Source organism: Triturus cristatus, chromosome 8 (genome assembly GCF_964204655.1).
Source record: "Triturus cristatus chromosome 8, aTriCri1.1, whole genome shotgun sequence".
Classification (NCBI taxonomy): domain Eukaryota; kingdom Metazoa; phylum Chordata; class Amphibia; order Caudata; family Salamandridae; genus Triturus; species Triturus cristatus.
Window position 1 is genome coordinate 1,178,932,639 of NC_140591.1, and position 18,276 is coordinate 1,178,950,914.

Here is an 18,276-nt window from a genome sequence, read left to right on the forward strand (position 1 = left end):
CACAACCATACCCTGGGGCCTGCTCTGTCCTGACGATCATAGGATGGTTGATAGGAGTACCCAGGAGTGTAGTCGCCCTCTGAATCAGTGTCCTGACATTTGACCAATAATTGTGAGGGACTATGGGCATAGACACACGAATCCTGATCATCCCCATCAGAGTCCTCTTCTTCTTCGAGCACTAGTGTGGGAGGCAAGGGGGCCACCCTCCTTGGTGATGTCATATTAGGCGTTATACGTTTTAAGGATATTGTAATCCTCTCCGTCAACGAGGTCGTCGACGGTACCGTCGGCGTTGAAAGAGAAACCATCGTTGATGGAAGCTGCACCGTCGACGGCTGAATCATCGATGAAGAGATGGGCGGCGTCGACACTGCCGTCGACGAGACCGTCGACACTCCTGCCGCCGTCATCGTCGTCATAGCTCTCGTGGACGACACCGTTGTCTCCGTCACCGTCATCGACACCCTAGTCGTCGCCAGTATCATCGTCGACGCTCCCGTCAACGCTGACGTCGATGTCGGAATAGAAGGCACTGTCGACGGTGAAACTTTCTTCACTGGAGGTTTGGAAGCCTTCGTCAACGGAGTCTTCAGCGACGTCGTCGACGATCTAGAGTCTTTCTGACTTCTCAGAAGATAGGGAAGAGGGCTTCTTAAACGCCTTAGAGGATTCTACCACTGCTGGGGCTGCAGATAGTCCTTCCCTCTCCTTTGCACCGTGGTGAGGAGATTCACTCGGACTCCGGCTCTCAGACTCACGGGGGTCGTTTTTGAGACCTTAACAGGACGTTCAGAGGATGGTGAAGGGGAAGCCCTACCCCTTTTCACTGACCTGCGAGAGGAGGTGCCAGATGATGAGTCCTCACTGTCACTGGACAGAGCACCCTTCCTTGACTTCACCTTCTGGAGCCACGTGAGAAGACTACCCTCACGGTCCCGAAGCGTTTTCGTAGAGAAGGTGCGGCAGATCTTGCATTCTGCAGCCTTATGATCCGGGTACAGGCAATAAATGCAGTCCTTATGCCTGTCCTCCACGTACAGTCTCTTTTTGCCACAGGTGGAACAAGGCTTGTAAAGGGCTTTGTTCTCCTTGTCAGACATTCCTGAATGAAACACCAACAATTTTGAAGTAAATATTTTGGAAAAAAGCAGTCAACAGAGTTGAAGTGAGCAGAGCTCAAAGGAGACTCCCTATGCACAACGTGCGGTAGAAAATCTGAGGCTCTGAGGTTCTCTCAGGAAGGTTCTGTGGGGTGAGGCTAATCTGATTGGTTGTTGCTTTATTTTGGTCTCTTTTACAAAAAGAGGTAGATATGCTACAAAAGGGAATGAGGCCTAGGCCTTCTTTCTTTCTTTTTTGAACCTACTGCTAGATTATTTTGGGTACCGAGACTCCCATTTCGACGACGGCGAATGATACAAGCTATGGGAATCTATGAAAGTTCCAATACTGGAGTAACATTTCATTTCGACAAATAGACACCTCATTCAAGATTTTACAATAGGGTCTCACTGCAACTCTAACACAACTCTATCTTACACTACTTGTCTTCACCAACAATCTTATAACCTCATGTAAAATCTCCTCTTCTTCAAGGGCACGCATCCATTTCGCCTGTGTTATTGCTCCTTCACACTCTACTACTACATCATCCACACTGGCAATCACTTCTTCGACCTCTACAGCTTCATCCTCCCCATGTGCAGGCAACGGTAACCGAGATAGACAGTCTGCTTGTTTACTACACAACCCTGGAATATATTCTAACTTGTACTTGAAATATAGCAGTCTTGAAGCAAGCCCAGCTAGGCTAGCCGACACATTCTTTAACCCACCTGGCAACAAACAATACTTTCAGTAATGGCTTGTGGTCAGCCCTAAGAGTTACACTTAACCCCCAAATGTAGGCTCTAAAGTACTTCAGGACCTACACAGCTGCAAGTGCTTCCCTCTCATTGACAGAGTTTCTTCTCTCTGCATCTGTCAATGAGAAAGAAACAAAAGCCAGCATTCTCTCTACACTCCCATTCGTCAAAACCGCTCCTATTCCAACTGCGCTTGCAACAGTCACACGGGTCCTTTTCTTAACATCAAACTGCACCAAAATATCAGCATTCACTATGTCCTTTTTAACTGATTTGAAAGCTTTTTCTTGCCTGTGTAACCACACAAATGATTTCCCTTTCTTAGCAATGACCTCATTGGTTCAGTCTTATGTGCAAATCCATTTACAAATTTTGCATTATATTCCATAAGACCCATAAAAGATCTTAATTGTGGTACATCCCTTATAGCCTTAACTAAATCTCATTTCGGTCTCACTCTTTGGGCACAGATCATATAGCCTAGTGATTCCACCTTGTGTAGCAGGAAAAAACACTTCTCTCGTCTCAATCTAAAACCAGCCTTTTCAATTTGAACAGTACCTGTTACAAAACTATTCTGTGCTCTTCTAAGGTTTCCCAAAATACCAGAATGCCATCCTGAAAGAACACAATATTATTTTGGCCTTTAAATATATCTGCCATCAAGCGTTGGAATATACTGGCAGCACTAGCAAGACCAAAAGGAAGGCGGTTGAATTCAAACATCCCTTTTGTTATTATAAAAGCAGTGAGTGCCTTTGAGTCAGGGTGTAACTTTATCTGGTGGAAAGTGCTTTTGAGGTCTAATTTCCAAAAGTACTTTGGATTCTTCAACATTAGCACCATCTATGTAATATTTGGCAAAGGAAAACTGTCGACCACTATATTTTGATTCAAAGAACGAAGGTCAACACAAAAATGCAACCTCCCATTGTTTTTTGGTAATGGCCACTGGTGAAAACCACTGGGCTTACTCAATGGGCTCCATTACACATTATGAACGATCTCCTCAAGCAACTCTTTTACTTCTTTCCTGTATAATACTGGTATCTTTCTTGGTTTATGTCTCACCAGTATAGCCCCTTCCTTCAAAAACATTTTATGGTCATAACCCTTCAGTGCTCCCAACTTGGCATCAAATACATCCTTGACTTTTCCAACACCGTCTCAACATCTGTATCTTCTACACCTTCAACAACCATCACTTGGTCTCTACCTCTCAAGATGATAACAATGTTTATGTTGTATTGGTGTAACCATTCTACTATTGGTGGCCCTGACTTTGCTACATAAAATGTCCCTGGTATCATCCTGTCCTTAAACATTATAACTGACTTCATAAATACCAAAACATCAATTGAACTTCCCTGAAATCTTGTAAGATTAATATATTTTGGTTATAACACACTCCTTCCCCCACATTCTCTCCCACACATCCCCAGGCACTATGGTAAACATTGATCTTGAGTCCACCATTAGATCAACTAATTTATCATTACGAGTGAAAGATGCCTTGGGTTTATTCTTTTTTTCCTGAATTCTCATTCTCATCTCCTTCCTGCACACTTCCTTTGTCTAGATTTCATCTTCTACTGTTGCTACATTTCCTTTGCTATTACTTCTGCAAACTCTGGCAAAGGGCCCCTTTTTGTCACATCTTCTACACCACTTGTCTCACATAAAACACATTTTTGAAATCTGAAGAGCGGTAGTTACTTCCACATCTTCAGCATTGTTTCGCTGCCACTTTCTTTTTCCCAACTGCCCCACTCCCCATAGGCATTTCAGCATAGTAACTATTTCCTATGTTTTTACTAGTCCAATTCACATCACTATTCATATGTTCAGTCGCTGCAACTTCTTCATCTTGTTTGTCTTTGTGCTCCATCTCCTTCATACATGCGGATGATTCCTTGACAATCTTTGCTATTTCAATAGCCTACTTTAGTGCTGGGTTCCTTGCTGCCCAAAGTCTCTCTTGCAGTTTTTTTGTGCCATTGCACAATTAGCAGGTCTTTTATCAGTTCATCTGTCATTGCTCCGGAATTGGCACATTATTGCCAACTCTCTCAATTGTGCTCCAAACTCTTCCACCATCTCATACGACCTTTGTGGCTGTGAATAAAATGTGTGTCTTGTCTTTGCTACATTCATTGATTTTGTATATCTCATTTCTAATCTTTGTTTTGCTTCTTTTTAACGTCTGATATTGGATGGTGAAGATCTACTGCAGTTGGTAAAAACTTGAATGTATGCTGTTTTTCCTTTACTAAAGCATTTATTAGTAAAAAAAAATTCCATTCTGGAGTAAAACTCTAACCATCTACTGCTATAGTTTTCAAAATATCTATCCAGCCTTCCCATTCTGTTACTGGTTGACCAGGCTGGGGCAGGAAATAAGGTGGTTTGAGTTATGGCTTGAGCACCTTCCGTGACAGATTGTTCAAAATCAGTCTTTGGGATTTTCAGTTCCACATCAATGAAAATTTGCACAGTTAAAATACAGGTTTTTAATTGTTAAATAGTACCTCCAGTATCTAAGCTGGTAAAATATTTGAAAGGTATTCGTATTTACTCATTTAAAGACATACAGTTGAGTTCTCTCCAGATGTAATGCTCTCCTTTGTACAGTAGATGGTGTGGGTGTCAAAAGAATGACAAATATACACTTCTCTTGTATGCCGCGATGTTTCCTTATCTTTGATCACCGTGACTTGTAGAATATTTCTGAGATGACAAGCGCGGGACTCATGCTCGTATGTCTGTCTAGAGTTTGACTCAAGTCCTTTAATGATTTATTTCCCACCAGAGAGCGTTTGATGAGCTAATGCTGGTCAATTCTTTTTACAGGAAACGCTAAACACGGAAAACTAATGGCCACATGCATCAACGTATTTTACATTCGCAAACGGTGTGAATTGCTGAATTCGGCAGTTGGCGAATACCAAACAGACTTTCAAGATGTATGAATGGCTTTGGCAGTGCATTTTAGGTCATTGCAATTTTTTCCGATTACCTACAATTGCGACTACAAATAGGGAATCGCAATTTGCGATTCTCTAAGCAATGTACCAAGCATTTTCTAAATGCTAAATTTGAATTTAGGAAATGCTATTACGATCGACTCCAAGTCGATGGTAACGATGTGCAACTTTTGAAAATGCATTAAAAAAAAAAGCATTTTTCAAAGTGCCGTGTAGCGCACACATGCTTACGGTCATGTGTCCATTTTACCTGTGCACATTTTTTGGGGAGTTTGGGGGGTTGCTTCAGGGGGCCATAGGCCCCCGGGCACGCTTGGTTTTGCATTACACAATTTGTGATTACCAATTAGGTAATCGCAAATTAGCTAATGCAAAACCATTCGCACCCAAGGGCCTTAGGCCCATAGGAACAAATAGACTAGTTTTACACAAAAGCAATTACCTATTTACAGAATCACTATTTGATAATATTAAGAAATCTCTAAATCTTAAGTGATTCCATAACATTTCACGATTACCAAATAGCGACTCTGTAAAAATCGCTATTTGGAAATCACAAAATGCTATTTTGATACAGGCAGTGATTAATTTGAGCCGGTGCTTTCCGGTGCTCGGCTCCGGCACTTTTTTTTTTTTTTTTTTTTGAAAAAGTTTTTATTGAGCAATAATTCGGTTACAAGTACGGGCCTACAACCACCCGGGCCGGCCGCTAGGTACAGAAGGAAAGCTACACATATCAAGGCTACAGTCAGTTCCCAGGGCACTGCCCCGCAGTGGCTCCAGATAGTTCTCGAGGAACAGGAAGCGTAAGTCCAACAATCATAAAAACAAAAAGACAAACAATAAAAAATAAAAGGCGAGTTATGAGGGAAACCAGTGCGGTTCAGGCTCCCCCCGGGAAACTCCAGTCAGGACAATTGAGCAAACCGCTAAAGAGAGGAGTACCGGGAGGCCGGGGACGGAGGGGGGGGGGAGGGGGTCAAGGGAGATGAACGTCCATATGTAGTTGTTCCAAAAGGCGCCAGGAGCCATCAAGGGTCAGGGGGACATGGCGATATCAGTGTCTACCAGGGGGGGCGTACAGATGCCTCCGCGATACGCGTTCCATTGCCCCCAAATTCTACCCCATGCCCCCGGCTTGCCACGGGCCACATACACTGTCTTCTCCCTAAACATACACCAGTCCATATTCTCCTTCCACACTGACACGGTGGGCGGCCGTTGAGCGCCCCAAAGTTGCGCTATGTCCCTCTTGGCAATCATGTTCCCTAGGGCCGCCCACCGAGTCTGAGCCGCGCTGTAGTCATTGGGCTCCCACACATTCAGGACACAGCGACGCACCTCTGGCAGCAGCACAACCCCAGTGACCTGTCCCATAACCGTGTGGACCCGGCGCCAGTAGTCCGCCACCTCGCGGCACTCCCAAAGGATATGAAGAAAGGTGGCGCTGAGCCCACAGCCTCGCTTACAGAGCCCGTCGCCGGAAAATCCCATCGAGACCAAGCGCGGACCCGTCACATACACCCGGTGGAGAATCTTGAGCTGTACCAACCGGAGACGAGCCGGAATGGCAACCTCCTTGGGGGACGACAGTGCAGACTGCCAATCTTCGTCGTCCAATTCCACCCCATCCCCAGTCCAAGCCTCCCGAAGGCGCACAAAAAGGTCCGCCCGGTGATTAATTAATTTTTTATAAATTAAAGAAATAGTACTATCAGGGACATGTCCGTCAAGTATGCGGTCCTCGAGGGGCGAGGAAACAGGGATCTCCCCGAAGACCGAGAGCAGGGCGTGTCGAACCTGGGCGTAGCGGAAGAACTCCCTGTCGGTCAGCTCGTATTCGGCCTGGAGCACCGCGAAAGTCTTGACCGCGCCCTTGTGCCACAGGTCTCCCACTTTGCTGATACCAATCGTGTCCCACTGGTCAAACCCCTTCGTGGTCCACAAGCTGCCCAGGCGGTCGGAGGCAAACAAGGGAGTAGCACATGTTAATCGCTCACTCCAGCCCATGGCCGCAGTGGCAGCCCTCCAGGTCCGCACAGCAATCTTAGTAGGACCCGTAAGGGTCCGGCCAGCCAGGCGGGAATAAAGTGCCCTGTAGTAGTTCCCGCCGGGAAGCAGGAACTTGTCCATCTCATACGCCGGATTCAAGCCGGGCGCATACGTGGCGTGGTTAATGGCAGATAGCTGCGAGGCCCAATAGTACCTGCGAATGTCAGGAAGCGCGATGCCCCCGTCATACCAGGGGAGAGTGAGCTTGGCAAGAGCAATACGCGCCCGCCCGTCCCACACCAGTCTCCTCTGCAGGCTCTCCACCTCCCGAAAGTAGGCCACTGGGATAACGTCGAAGGAGTTCTGGAGTGCATAGAGGAACCTGGGAAGGGACATCATTTTAAACAGCGCGGCCCGACCCAGCGGGGACAGGGGGAGCCTGCACCACCGGGCCGTGTCCTCCCGCAGTCGCCGAAGTGGACGCAGGAGATTCTGCTCATAGCGAGCCACCGGGTCCAGCGAAACGTATATCCCCAGGTACTTAAAGCCGCTCAGAGATATTTGAATCGGGAGCCGAGGCGGCAGGAGAGGAGGACCACCGGAAATGGGATAAATGCAGGATTTAGACCAATTGATCGTGAGACCCGAATTGTTCCCAAAGGAGGTCAGAACGTCAAAGAGGACGTAGAGTGACTGCCGCGGTGAGGTGAGATACAGGAGAATGTCGTCCGCATACAGCGAGACCCGATCTTCGAAGCCCGGGCCCCACCGGATCCCTCTAAGCGAGGGCTCCCAACGGAGCCAGGCAGCGAGTGGCTCCAGGGCGAGAGCAAAAAGCAACGGGGACAACGGGCACCCCTGCCTCGTGCCCCTGCCGAGGGCAAAGGGCCGAGAGACACGCCCATTCACCACCACTTGAGCCATGGGTCCCGTGTAAAGGAGCCTCACCCAGCCAATAAATCCCTCTCCAAAGCCGAATTTATCCAAGACGGCCCAGAGGAATGGCCACTCAATAGTGTCAAAGGCCATCGTGGCATCCAAAGAAACCAGCACGGCCGGTTCGGAGAGGAACTCCGCCCTGGCAAGGGCACCGTGAAGACGCCGCAAGTTTAAAGCGGTGTTGCGGTGCGGGATAAAGCCGCATTGGTCCGGATGAATAAGGTCGCACACGACACTCAACAATCGATTGGCCAGGACTTTCGCCAGGATTTTAGGCTCCGCATTGAGCAGTGAGATAGGCCGGTAAGAAGTACAGCGGTCTCGCGGCTTGCCCTCCTTGGGGATAACGACTATAGTGGCCAAGCGCTGGTCGGCCGGAAGGGAACCCGCCGCAAGAGAGTCGCGGAACATGCGGCTGAGGAAGGGCGCAAGCTTATCAGGACGCAATTTGTATAGTTCAATGGGCAGACCGTTAGGACCCATAGCCTTGCCCGAGCGAAGGGAACGAATCGCGGTCGCTATTTCATCCGACGACAAGGGGGCGTCCAGCCGCTCCCGGTCCTCAGCGGACAGGCCGGGCAGAGCAATATCTCTCAGTAGGAGGCGAGAGTCATCCTCATCCCTGTCAGTCACCGGGGAGTACACCGCCCGGAGGTGGTCAGCGAAACATTCCACAATCTCATCCGGCTCAGTCACACACACACCATCCGCAGCACGCAACTCGGGGACCACACGATTCACTCTCTCCTTTTTGTCCAGCCACGCAATCAACTTTCCCGCCTTGTCCCCTGCGTCATACAATCGGCCCTGCTGCTCCCTATACATAGTTTTGGCCGCGTCAGTGACCAGGGACCTATATTCGAACTGTTTCAGGCTAAGGGCATGTAGCCCGTCCGGAGTAACATTCGCCTCCAAGGCCGACTCCAGCCCCGAGATGTCAGTCTCCAGCTTCACCACCGCCTCGCTCCTAACCTTCTTGGCCACCACTATCTGGGCGAGGGCGTGTCCGCGTATCACAGTTTTAAAGGCTTCCCAAAGGGACAACGCAGACGACACCGACCCCTCGTTTTCACTGAAGTATTGGTCCATGGCTTTAACCAGGCTGTCACGAGTCGCAGGGTCCCGCAGGTACCAGGGGTTGATAGGAGCTATCCGTCCTGCGGACCGCGACCCGGTATCAAAGAGAAGCCACAGCGGAGAATGGTCGGAGATACCACGCGCCAGGTGTCTGACCTCTCGAATCCGACCAGTCTGCGCCGCGGGCATAAGGAAGTAGTCTAACCTGGAGAGACTCCCATGCGCCCCCGAATGAAAGGTGAACTGACACTGGGTCGGATGCATTAGTCTCCAACTATCCACCAAGCCGAAGGTCTCCAACATCCCACCCAGCCATGACTGGGCAGCGGGGAGGGTCCTTGGTGGGTGACGATCCAGTTCACCCGAAACCACAGAATTAAAGTCCCCGCCCATGAGCAGGAGGCCGTCCGGAAGGTCAAGCAGCATTCGACCCAAGTCAGTAAAGGTGGAGTTCTGGAGGCCCGGGGGGACGTAGACTGAAACCAGGGTAAGGGGCTGCCCCTCCCACCTCCCAATCAAACACACATAGCGCCCTCTGTCATCCGAGACTATCCTCGTGATCTCCACCGGAAGGGAGGTTCGCAGGAGAATGCCCACCCCCCTGGAGCCAGTTGTGAAACCAGAATGGGCTACGAGGCGGTATCCCCCCCTGTTCATCGCATGGCAGACATTGCCGACCAAGTGCGTCTCCTGGAGAAACACCACATCAGGAGTCACACGACGCAAATATTGCAGTACAACACCCCGCTTAATACGGTCCCCCAACCCATTGACGTTCCATGACATAAGCCTCAACCCGTCTCCCCCCATCCCCTCCAGTAGATCAAGAGGCCCCCAGCCCGCAGCACGGTTCCCAAATATGAACAAAAATCAATACCTCGCCCTGTAAACAAAAAACACACAACAAAACAACCCCTCTTCCCCCCCAACCCCACCCCAAGTCCAACTCCCCCCACCCTGCACCCCTGCGGGCCAAAGACCCCCCCCAACTTGCAGTGTGCCTGTCGCCCCCCTAACCCCATTCTACAAAAAGACCCCGGAGGAGGAAAGGGACCCGAACCCGCCCGCACCCCTCACGGGTCCTGGTAAGACACAGTATGCAACAGAAGTAAGACCCAACTGTACAGTGCAAAACCGCAAAAGCAAGGACCAAATGTCAGTCTAAGGGGACCCGTCACCTGCGGTGCCCCCAGAGGGCCCAGGCCGGCCACCCCCGTCCGGCAGCGAGTCCAGCCAGTCACTTGCGGCCACAGGAGAGTCAAAAAAGGCTGTCCGCTCTCCATGCTCCACTCGGAGTTTCGCCGGGTAGATCATCGAATACTTCAGGCCTAGCTCGCGGAGACGGCGCTTCACCCCTTGGAATCCCATCCGCTGTTTCTGGACCAGTTGCGTGAAGTCCGGATAAAAATTGATGGTCGAGTTCTCGTAGCGGACCGGGCCACGGGTCCGTGAAGCCTGCAGAATAGCGTCGCGGTCCCTGTAGTGGAACAGTTTAGCCACGATAGGCCTCGGGGGGGCCCCCGGACGCGGCCGGCCGCCCGGAACTCGATGGGCCCGCTCCACGGCGAAGAATTTGCTTAGGCCAACCGGGGACAGCTGTTGCAGGATAAGTTCCTCGACCACGAGGTCCACCGGGCGGCCGTCGGAGGACTCCGGTACACCAATGATGCGGATGTTGTTGCGTCGGGCCCGTCCCTCGAAGTCCTCAAGCCGCCGGGCCATATGGTCGTTGACCACTCTAATGTCCCCAAGCGCGGCCCGCAGATCCGACACCTCCGCACCCAGGGTGGAGGTCCGTGTATCAAGGGCCTGGACCCTCTCGTTGGTTTTGGAGAGGTCGGCCCGAATCAGGGTGACATCGATCGCGACAGTGTCGATCTTACGGGCCAGGGCCTCATATTGCGTCGCGATGGTTTCCCTGATGCCCTCGATGGCGCCCATAATGTCCTGCAGGGAAAGTTCCGCAGAGACGGTCGTGCCTCCCCCCGCAGCATCCGGGGAGAGGCCAGCAGCGCCAGGGGACCCCCTGCCCTGGGTGTAGCGGTCCATGTTGTTGCTCTGGACCGCTCCCCCGCGCAGAGAAGCCTTGGTCCGGCGCCCCTCCGGACCCCCTTTGCCCGCCATGCGAGCGCCGTCTCTCAATGGGACCTCCGATCAAGAGGTGTGCGGGCGCCAGCAAAAGGACCACAAACTGTCGGTGTAGGGGTCGGAGGCGTTAGGCCCACCAGTAGCAGATGGAAGCAAGCCTCGGGCAGAGGCCCAGGAGGCACCTCGCCACCTCGAGCACGCACGCCAGCCGATCTCCTGAAGGCCAAAACCGAAACCGAAAGTGCTGAATCGGCAACTGGCACCGCGCTGAGGCCGCTGTTGTTCAATTGCAGCCCGGCCCCACGGGTCACCTTCACCCCGGCCACCTCCGTCGGGTGGGTCCCAAAAGTTCCGACGACGACAACTCAGGATTCCCAGGTCCGATTAGAGTTTTAAAAAGAGATATATGATCAGCTGGTCTTCATCTCCCAGATTCCATAAACCAAATCAGGATAGTCTCAGGATATATTCCGAGGAGCAGAAAGGGTCCGGGGAGCCCTGTGCTCACGCGACCATCTTGGATGCGCGCTAGGCTCCTCCTCCTCCGGCACTTAACTATCATCACCACACTTATGACACTCTGCCACATGGTGGCGCTGCTCATCTAATTTAGAGCTGAGCAGAACATCGTTCGTTTATAAACACAAAATGCATTAAGAAATACGAATTCCTGCTTCCCCCGCCATTTCTTTAGCTCTGGGGACCAGGAATAATCTGAACTGTCGCACTTGAAGGTGAAAAAGCTGGTTAGCAGGTGTTTTGGTACCGTCATTGGCAGTGATGACAGGCAATCGGTGGTGCAAGGTGTAGCGGCCTCCTGGTTAGAGCCCCAGCACATATTATTTTACAAATTAAGCACTGGATACATGTGGCCCTAAACACAAAAAACTCCTACTGCACGCTCCTTTAACCCCGCCTACATAACATTCGTAATTATATTAACACAAATAAATACAAAGGTGCAGGGAGACAGTTTCTCATTCCCTTATTCTTCAGTAGTGGGCAGGTAAATTCCTTCTGGGAAAGACAACAACAACAAAAGCAAGTAACGTACATCAAATATTGCCTAGTTCTATTTTGAACTGCACCCTGATGGCAGAAAAATGTAAACAAAAAAAGTGTATAATACTAATACGTAATAATGTTTTGATTTAGGCGTTAAAGGTGCTATGAGTCTTCTTTTTGGATAAATCACAATTCATTGTAGTGTCAGTAAGATGCGCCCTTTTTTCGTAAGAGTGTCGCCCTTCAAGGAGATTTCTAAACACAGGATGTGTGTTATGATTCTGTCTGTCATACAATTGTAATGTATCATTATTAAAAGTAAACCCGGTTATTAAAGCTTGTAAAAGGTTGTCGCCTAAGGCCACAATTGAAGGAGCTAATGGAGGGGAAGGAACTGATCTTACAGTCTGCTTTTAAGGTCAATAATGTTATTAGCACATAGATTTGTCTGTCAGCTCACCATGTCCACAGGCCACGTAACAGTTAGTATCCAAGGATAAGCCATGAACTTTTTAAACTGCAGTCCAGTTTCCTACAAAGGAAAGAGAAAAAAAAAATTATTTTTGTGTATAAGTAAGTCCCTATTTTGTAGCTCTCATCTACATATATGACTCTACAACACATTAATCAAGTCAAGTCAAAGATAGCTTTATTCGATTTCATATTTAAAACCATAAAAGCACAGTAAATACAACATTCACATGTTAAAAAAAGTAGACGGCCGTTCTGGGCCTCTGCTGCTCCCCTTCTTCCTCCGCACACAGTCTTATAATTAGTAGATGAGTGGGGTCCTGCCTCCCCTGGGGGCTTTTGCCATGGGATTTCAATGTTCTGCCTTGCTGGGGTTTGTAGTGTGTTTTTTTCTGTGTTTATTTAAAATTGGACCTTTGCATTACTCTTCGTACTGTACCCGGGACGCATTACTGTATCTAACTTGCAATGCTGCCGAACCTTCGGGCTGTCGGCTGAATAGCTGTGTCCTGAATTTCGAAATAAAGGTTTTAAAAAAAAAAACAAAAAAAAAAAGTAGACGGATAAGTCCAATTAATTACATCGTTATAAAATATTCTTGTTTACACATAAAATCAAAGGGAACTAGGACATAGAAGATCTGCATCTAATTACATATTTTAAAAACTTAGATACAGCATTAATAGTCATTGCATCTTCGAGCATAAGCAGTTTTATAAAAGCTGGTCTACATTGCCTTAGGCCCCAGAATTTTAATAAAGGAATCAAGTGTATTTTCCTCCCCCACGCATAAAATTTACAAAACAAGAGACTGTGAATAGTTGATTGGACGGAGAGGTCATCACATGGGCATTTAATTAATTGTGACGACCAGTTGTTTATATCAGGGAATGTTATTAATCTATAATAACAGCCCGTTCTCAAGCGGGCCAATAACATTCTGTCATAACAAGTTTGGTCTGGCAATAAATAAAGCTGTAGTCCAAATCCCTGGAGGAGTAACTGATGTTGTGAGACCGATTTTTTAGTCCTTTCTTTAAGCCACCGTTGATTTTCCAAGAAGGCAAGGCAGCGGCCTTTAAATTCCTTTCTCGAAATCGTAGAAAGTGAAGTATGGTTATTAAAATAATCTAGTAGGCCCATGTTAGTTAAAAAGACCTTTATGTATGATAGCCACTGAATATATTTTGCTCTTTCAAGATTAATGCAATCAAATAAAACAGCTCTATTTAAGGTGGTAGCTAATGAAGTCCATATCTTATACCACAACAGCAAAGGACTAATTTTGATCAGATCAGACATATAAATTATATCCAATTCCTTGTGGCACACATACGTAGAAGTGGACTTGGGAACTGCTAACAAATACCGGAGGAAAATATTTTCCCTTACTTGGATTGATCGAGCAAATGCTAAATTCCTAGTATTAACTGCTGGTGTCCAGGTGCCCCTATAATTGAATAAAATCCCTAAATAAGAAAAGGTATGTGTTATTTCTATCTTCGACTGATTTAAAAAAGTATTGCAAGGAACTTTAGTCATTGATGTACAGCTCATGGTAAGAGTTTTCCCAATGTTGATTTTTAGACCCTAGATGACATAAAGGCTGAAAAACTGGTTAACGCCTTTTGGAGGCCTAATTGGGTTCTAGCCATGATAACCGCATCATCAGCATATAATAAGATAGGAACGGCCTCGCCATTAACTTGGGGATAATCTACTTTCTGCTTTAGTAAAAAATCCGCCACTCCATTTATGTATAAATTAAAAAGAAAGGGAGCCAGGATACAACCCTGGAGTACACCTTTCAAAATTGGAAATTTATTGGTGCATTCCCCTTTTTTGCCAAAACGGACCATTGCTCCTGCTCCTCGATACAACTCTTTAATAAAATTTAAAATGTTCAAATCAATGCCAAGTGCGATTAGAGTAGCCCATAAAACCTCATGGCTTAAGCAGTCAAAGGCTGAACTTAAGTCGACAAAGGTCATAAAGAGGTTGCCCTTTTTAGCTATAGTGTATTTTGCAGTTATTATAGCCAAATTGAGTCCTTGTTCGACTGTGCCTAATCCTTCCTTAAAGCCATATTGAAATTTAGAAAGAATGTTACTATCATTAGCCCATATTTGCAATCTGTTTAGGATGAGTCTACCTGCTACTTTCATCAGCGAATCGAGCAGCGAAATAGGTCTGTAACATTTAGGATCGTTACGATCTCCCTTTTTGAAGATAGGGACAATTTTCGCTTCCTGCCAAGTAGTAGGAAAACCCTTTTTATTATAGCTGTTTAATAAGTTGGTTAGGAGCGGGGCCCAAAGGGGGATATTTTCCTTAAAAAGATCTATGGGGATCCCGTCCGGTCCCGGGGCTTTGTTTTTTGAACTTTCAGATAAAGCTAATTCCATCTCCGTGACAGAAAAAGAGATCTCTAGAGGGAAGCCAACATTTGAAGTGGACACGCTATTATTCGACTCTTTTTGGTAAGTGGTTAGTGGATTAGGCAAATCGTCCTTCTTATAAAGTTCAGTGAAGTGATCAACCCAAACAGATTGTTCAATTGCCAGGTCTATCACGTCAACTTTTCTATCCACGAAAAAGGGAGCATTTACTGCTTTCCAAAACGCAGTGTTATCTCTCAAGCAAGACGCCTTTACTAAGGCAGCCCAGGCATTCTCCTTGATCTCTTGTTTTCGTTTGCGTAATGTAAGTTTATATGCTAATCTGGCTGCTCTGACCTCTGATTGATTTCTAGGCGTTTTTTTTAGGGATTGTTTCAAGATTGCGTGGGCTTTGCTGCATTCAGAATTAAACCAGCCCTCTGTTTTTGATCCTCCCCCTTCTCTAAGCGTTCCGGTCAAATTATTAGATATTTGCGTAGCGATCTCCTGGAAAGCTCTAATGACCGCATTGGGGTCTGGGGAATCATCCAGGCATGTCAGTATATTAAGATATTGATCAGTAATTAAGCTGTGCAGGAAGTTAACAGGATCAACCATTTTCCATTTTATAGCGTATCCGTTTCTTTTCGCCAGTTGGATAGAATAACCATAGAGATTTTCTACTATGCTTGGTATTTTTCCATTGGTCAACCCCGCATCAAATGTAGTACTAATGGGAAAGTGATCACTCATAGCAATATCCTCGGTATTAAACGTGAGGATGTTGCAACAATGGCTAGTAGTAGTTAGTATAAAATCTATTGTAGAACACAGTCCATGGCCATTAAAAGTGGGTTGAAAATTAATTTGTGGGTTGCAAAGCTCATTCACAAATCCCAAATTCCAATCATAGATTAAAACGTTCAATAGATTACCTAACGAGGAGTGCTCAAAATGAGTACAACATTCACCGGATTGATTTAACAATCCACAGGCACCCGTACTACTATGTTGGCATAAATGACAGTTAAAATCACCTAAAAAAATAATACACGTGTCTTTATGGTCCACGTCTGTCCCATAATGAAGCTAATTATTTAGATCCTCAAAAGCACATTTAAAATCTTCCTTTGGAATGTTATTATAAAAATTTATTAGGATGATTTGTCGTTTCCCTCCAAAAAGGAGGGAAAGGATCTGATAAAAAACATAACCGTCATTAGTCAGGAGCTTTATGGTCGCATTTATGTTGTTAGAAATATATGTACAGAGGCCACCCGACGATCTGCCCCTTCTAGACTGAACTGCAGGAGTGGAATATGTGCGGTACCCTTCGATATGGATCTCTTTATTTTCCCAAGACTCTTGCAAGCAAATAACATCGAATCTATCAATGAAGTCTCTGAAAATTGGGTCCATTACCTTATTTGATAGACCCGCGATGTTCCATGATAAAAAGGTTAGTTTGCTACATTGGGGGTCTCTTATCTGCTCCATAACAGGATGTTTATCGATCCCACCACCTAATTCTAACTGTAAGGGTATAGCTCCTGTATCCCTTCCTCGACATGATCGGGATTGTTGGCTAGGCAGTACATATTCGGGGCCAATATTTATGGGTCCTGAGAGATCACCACAAGATGACTCTCCTGCGGGAGGACGTGGAGTAGTATACCTCACTTCTACCTCGGATTCTGGTCTCTCGGATATAATCCCTAGATTTTCATTTGGTAAGTGGTTTCCTCTTATAGTTGGCTCGCTAGAATCCCCGCTGGGGGTACCCTCGGAAGTAGTGGGCAAGGGGAGTCAATCGACCAGTTCCAAGGAACTGAAGCTGTTTTCGGTCGGTATTCCTCTCCAAGTATCCATTGGGCGTACTTGTCTGGTTGTTTGCCAACCCCGGACCCATCTATCTGCTACTCTATCTTGAGGGCCTACCATTCCCCTGTTTTGGTCGAAGGCTGGTTCATGGCAGTTTCTAGGTGGATAGAAGAAGGACAAACGCTTGGTTGCAATACCTTCGTTGTTAGAGTGGTTGTCCCATGAGCAGATATAATCGGCCGTATCCGGGTTGTCAAAATTTACCAAGATGCAGTCCCCCTCGATAGTTTTTTTACCTTGCCCTACCCATGGTACTCTACGTACCATTAGGATCTTACTTGACCTGTTGGGAGGCAATGGCCGTCTTAAATTGAGCCAATGTTGTACCTTGTTTTTCAATGATCCTATAGGTTCCTCTACGTCCTCCCTCAGCTCTGGTACCCCTGTCAGAATCACCAGGTATGGGGTTACTTCCGGGGGCAAGTCAATAGGTAGTTTCTGCGGCGATAACCTTCCAATATGGTTTCCCTTAGGGGCCAGAACAGTATTTCTAGGTGAGGTGGCCTTCTGCCTAAGGGTTTGAATAGATTTACTAACATTGTTAGGTGAATTTGTCTCTGGGATGGTGGGATCAGTAATTAAGATAGGCTCTTTTAAAAGTGGACTTTTGTTTGACCGCAAATCCCCCGTTAAATTATTATTAATAATTAGCTTCCTTTCTCCATCTCTTTGTAGTCCGGACTTGATCAGAGGCTTAATAAGAGCAGTCAATTCAATTAACTGTTTTTCAACGCTCTTTAGTCTAGCCTCTAATGGAGAGAGATACGATTTAAATAATTTGCTCATATGGTCAAATGTTTTAGTATCTGCCTCGGTGACGGTAATAGTTGGAGTCAAACTAGGGGAGACGGTTATACGTTCGGTGTCCATGGTGACATTATTCATGTCTGGCCGAGAATTACTACGCACAAACTTTGATTGTTTTTGTCCCCCCTCTTGAACGTTTGAAGCTAGCTCGTGGGTCGCCTTTTCCACGGGCACTGTCAGTTTCTGGTATTTCCTAGATTTCTTAACATTTCTGGGTTTTTTTTCTTGGCATTTTTTAAAGATTTAGATATGGCTCCCTCCTTAATCCCCCTCCGCTGAGTATCAGTTGAAACTTCTATCAAAGGATCACAAGAAGAAATCGAGGACCTGTCTGATTCTAAGACCGAAATGAATTCGGAAGCTGATACTGACAGGTCCACCATGTTAGGGAGGCTCTGTCGTATCGCCTGAGTATCTATGGAAACCGAATCATTGATTTGTTTAGTTGGAGTTTTAACTGAAGCGAAATGACCCATAGAGGAACGTTTAGCTAGAGCCAACTCCTGGGAGACTCTACGTTACGTTTCATGAGTGCAATCCCTTGGTCAATGACAGAGTTAGCTCTAACAACAAAGTTATCCAAAGGGCCAGTTATACTGCTTGAGTCCACTACTGTTTTGCTCCTACTACCTCTTGCTCTTGTGGTTGCCATAGTTGCTATAAATGGTAAAACAACAGGTTGCCAAATACAAGCGGGAGGAAATAAGATAATTACAGTATATAGAATTGAAAATGTTAGGGGGATAGCCCGGTCCGGTTTTAATCGGTCTTTAACGGGCTTAAACG

General features: G+C 46.9%; 1 protein-coding gene across 1 annotated transcript in view; it reads right to left on the minus strand.

The window, feature by feature from the left end:
* Positions 1-18,276, minus strand: part of LOC146805567 (cohesin subunit SA-2-like) — a 627,511-nt gene that overhangs the window by 491,403 nt on the left and 117,832 nt on the right. The window contains exon 6 of the mRNA XM_085622843.1: positions 12,414-12,485. Coding sequence (XP_085478969.1) covers positions 12,414-12,485 — 72 coding nt within the window. The remainder of the gene's footprint in view (positions 1-12,413; positions 12,486-18,276) is intronic.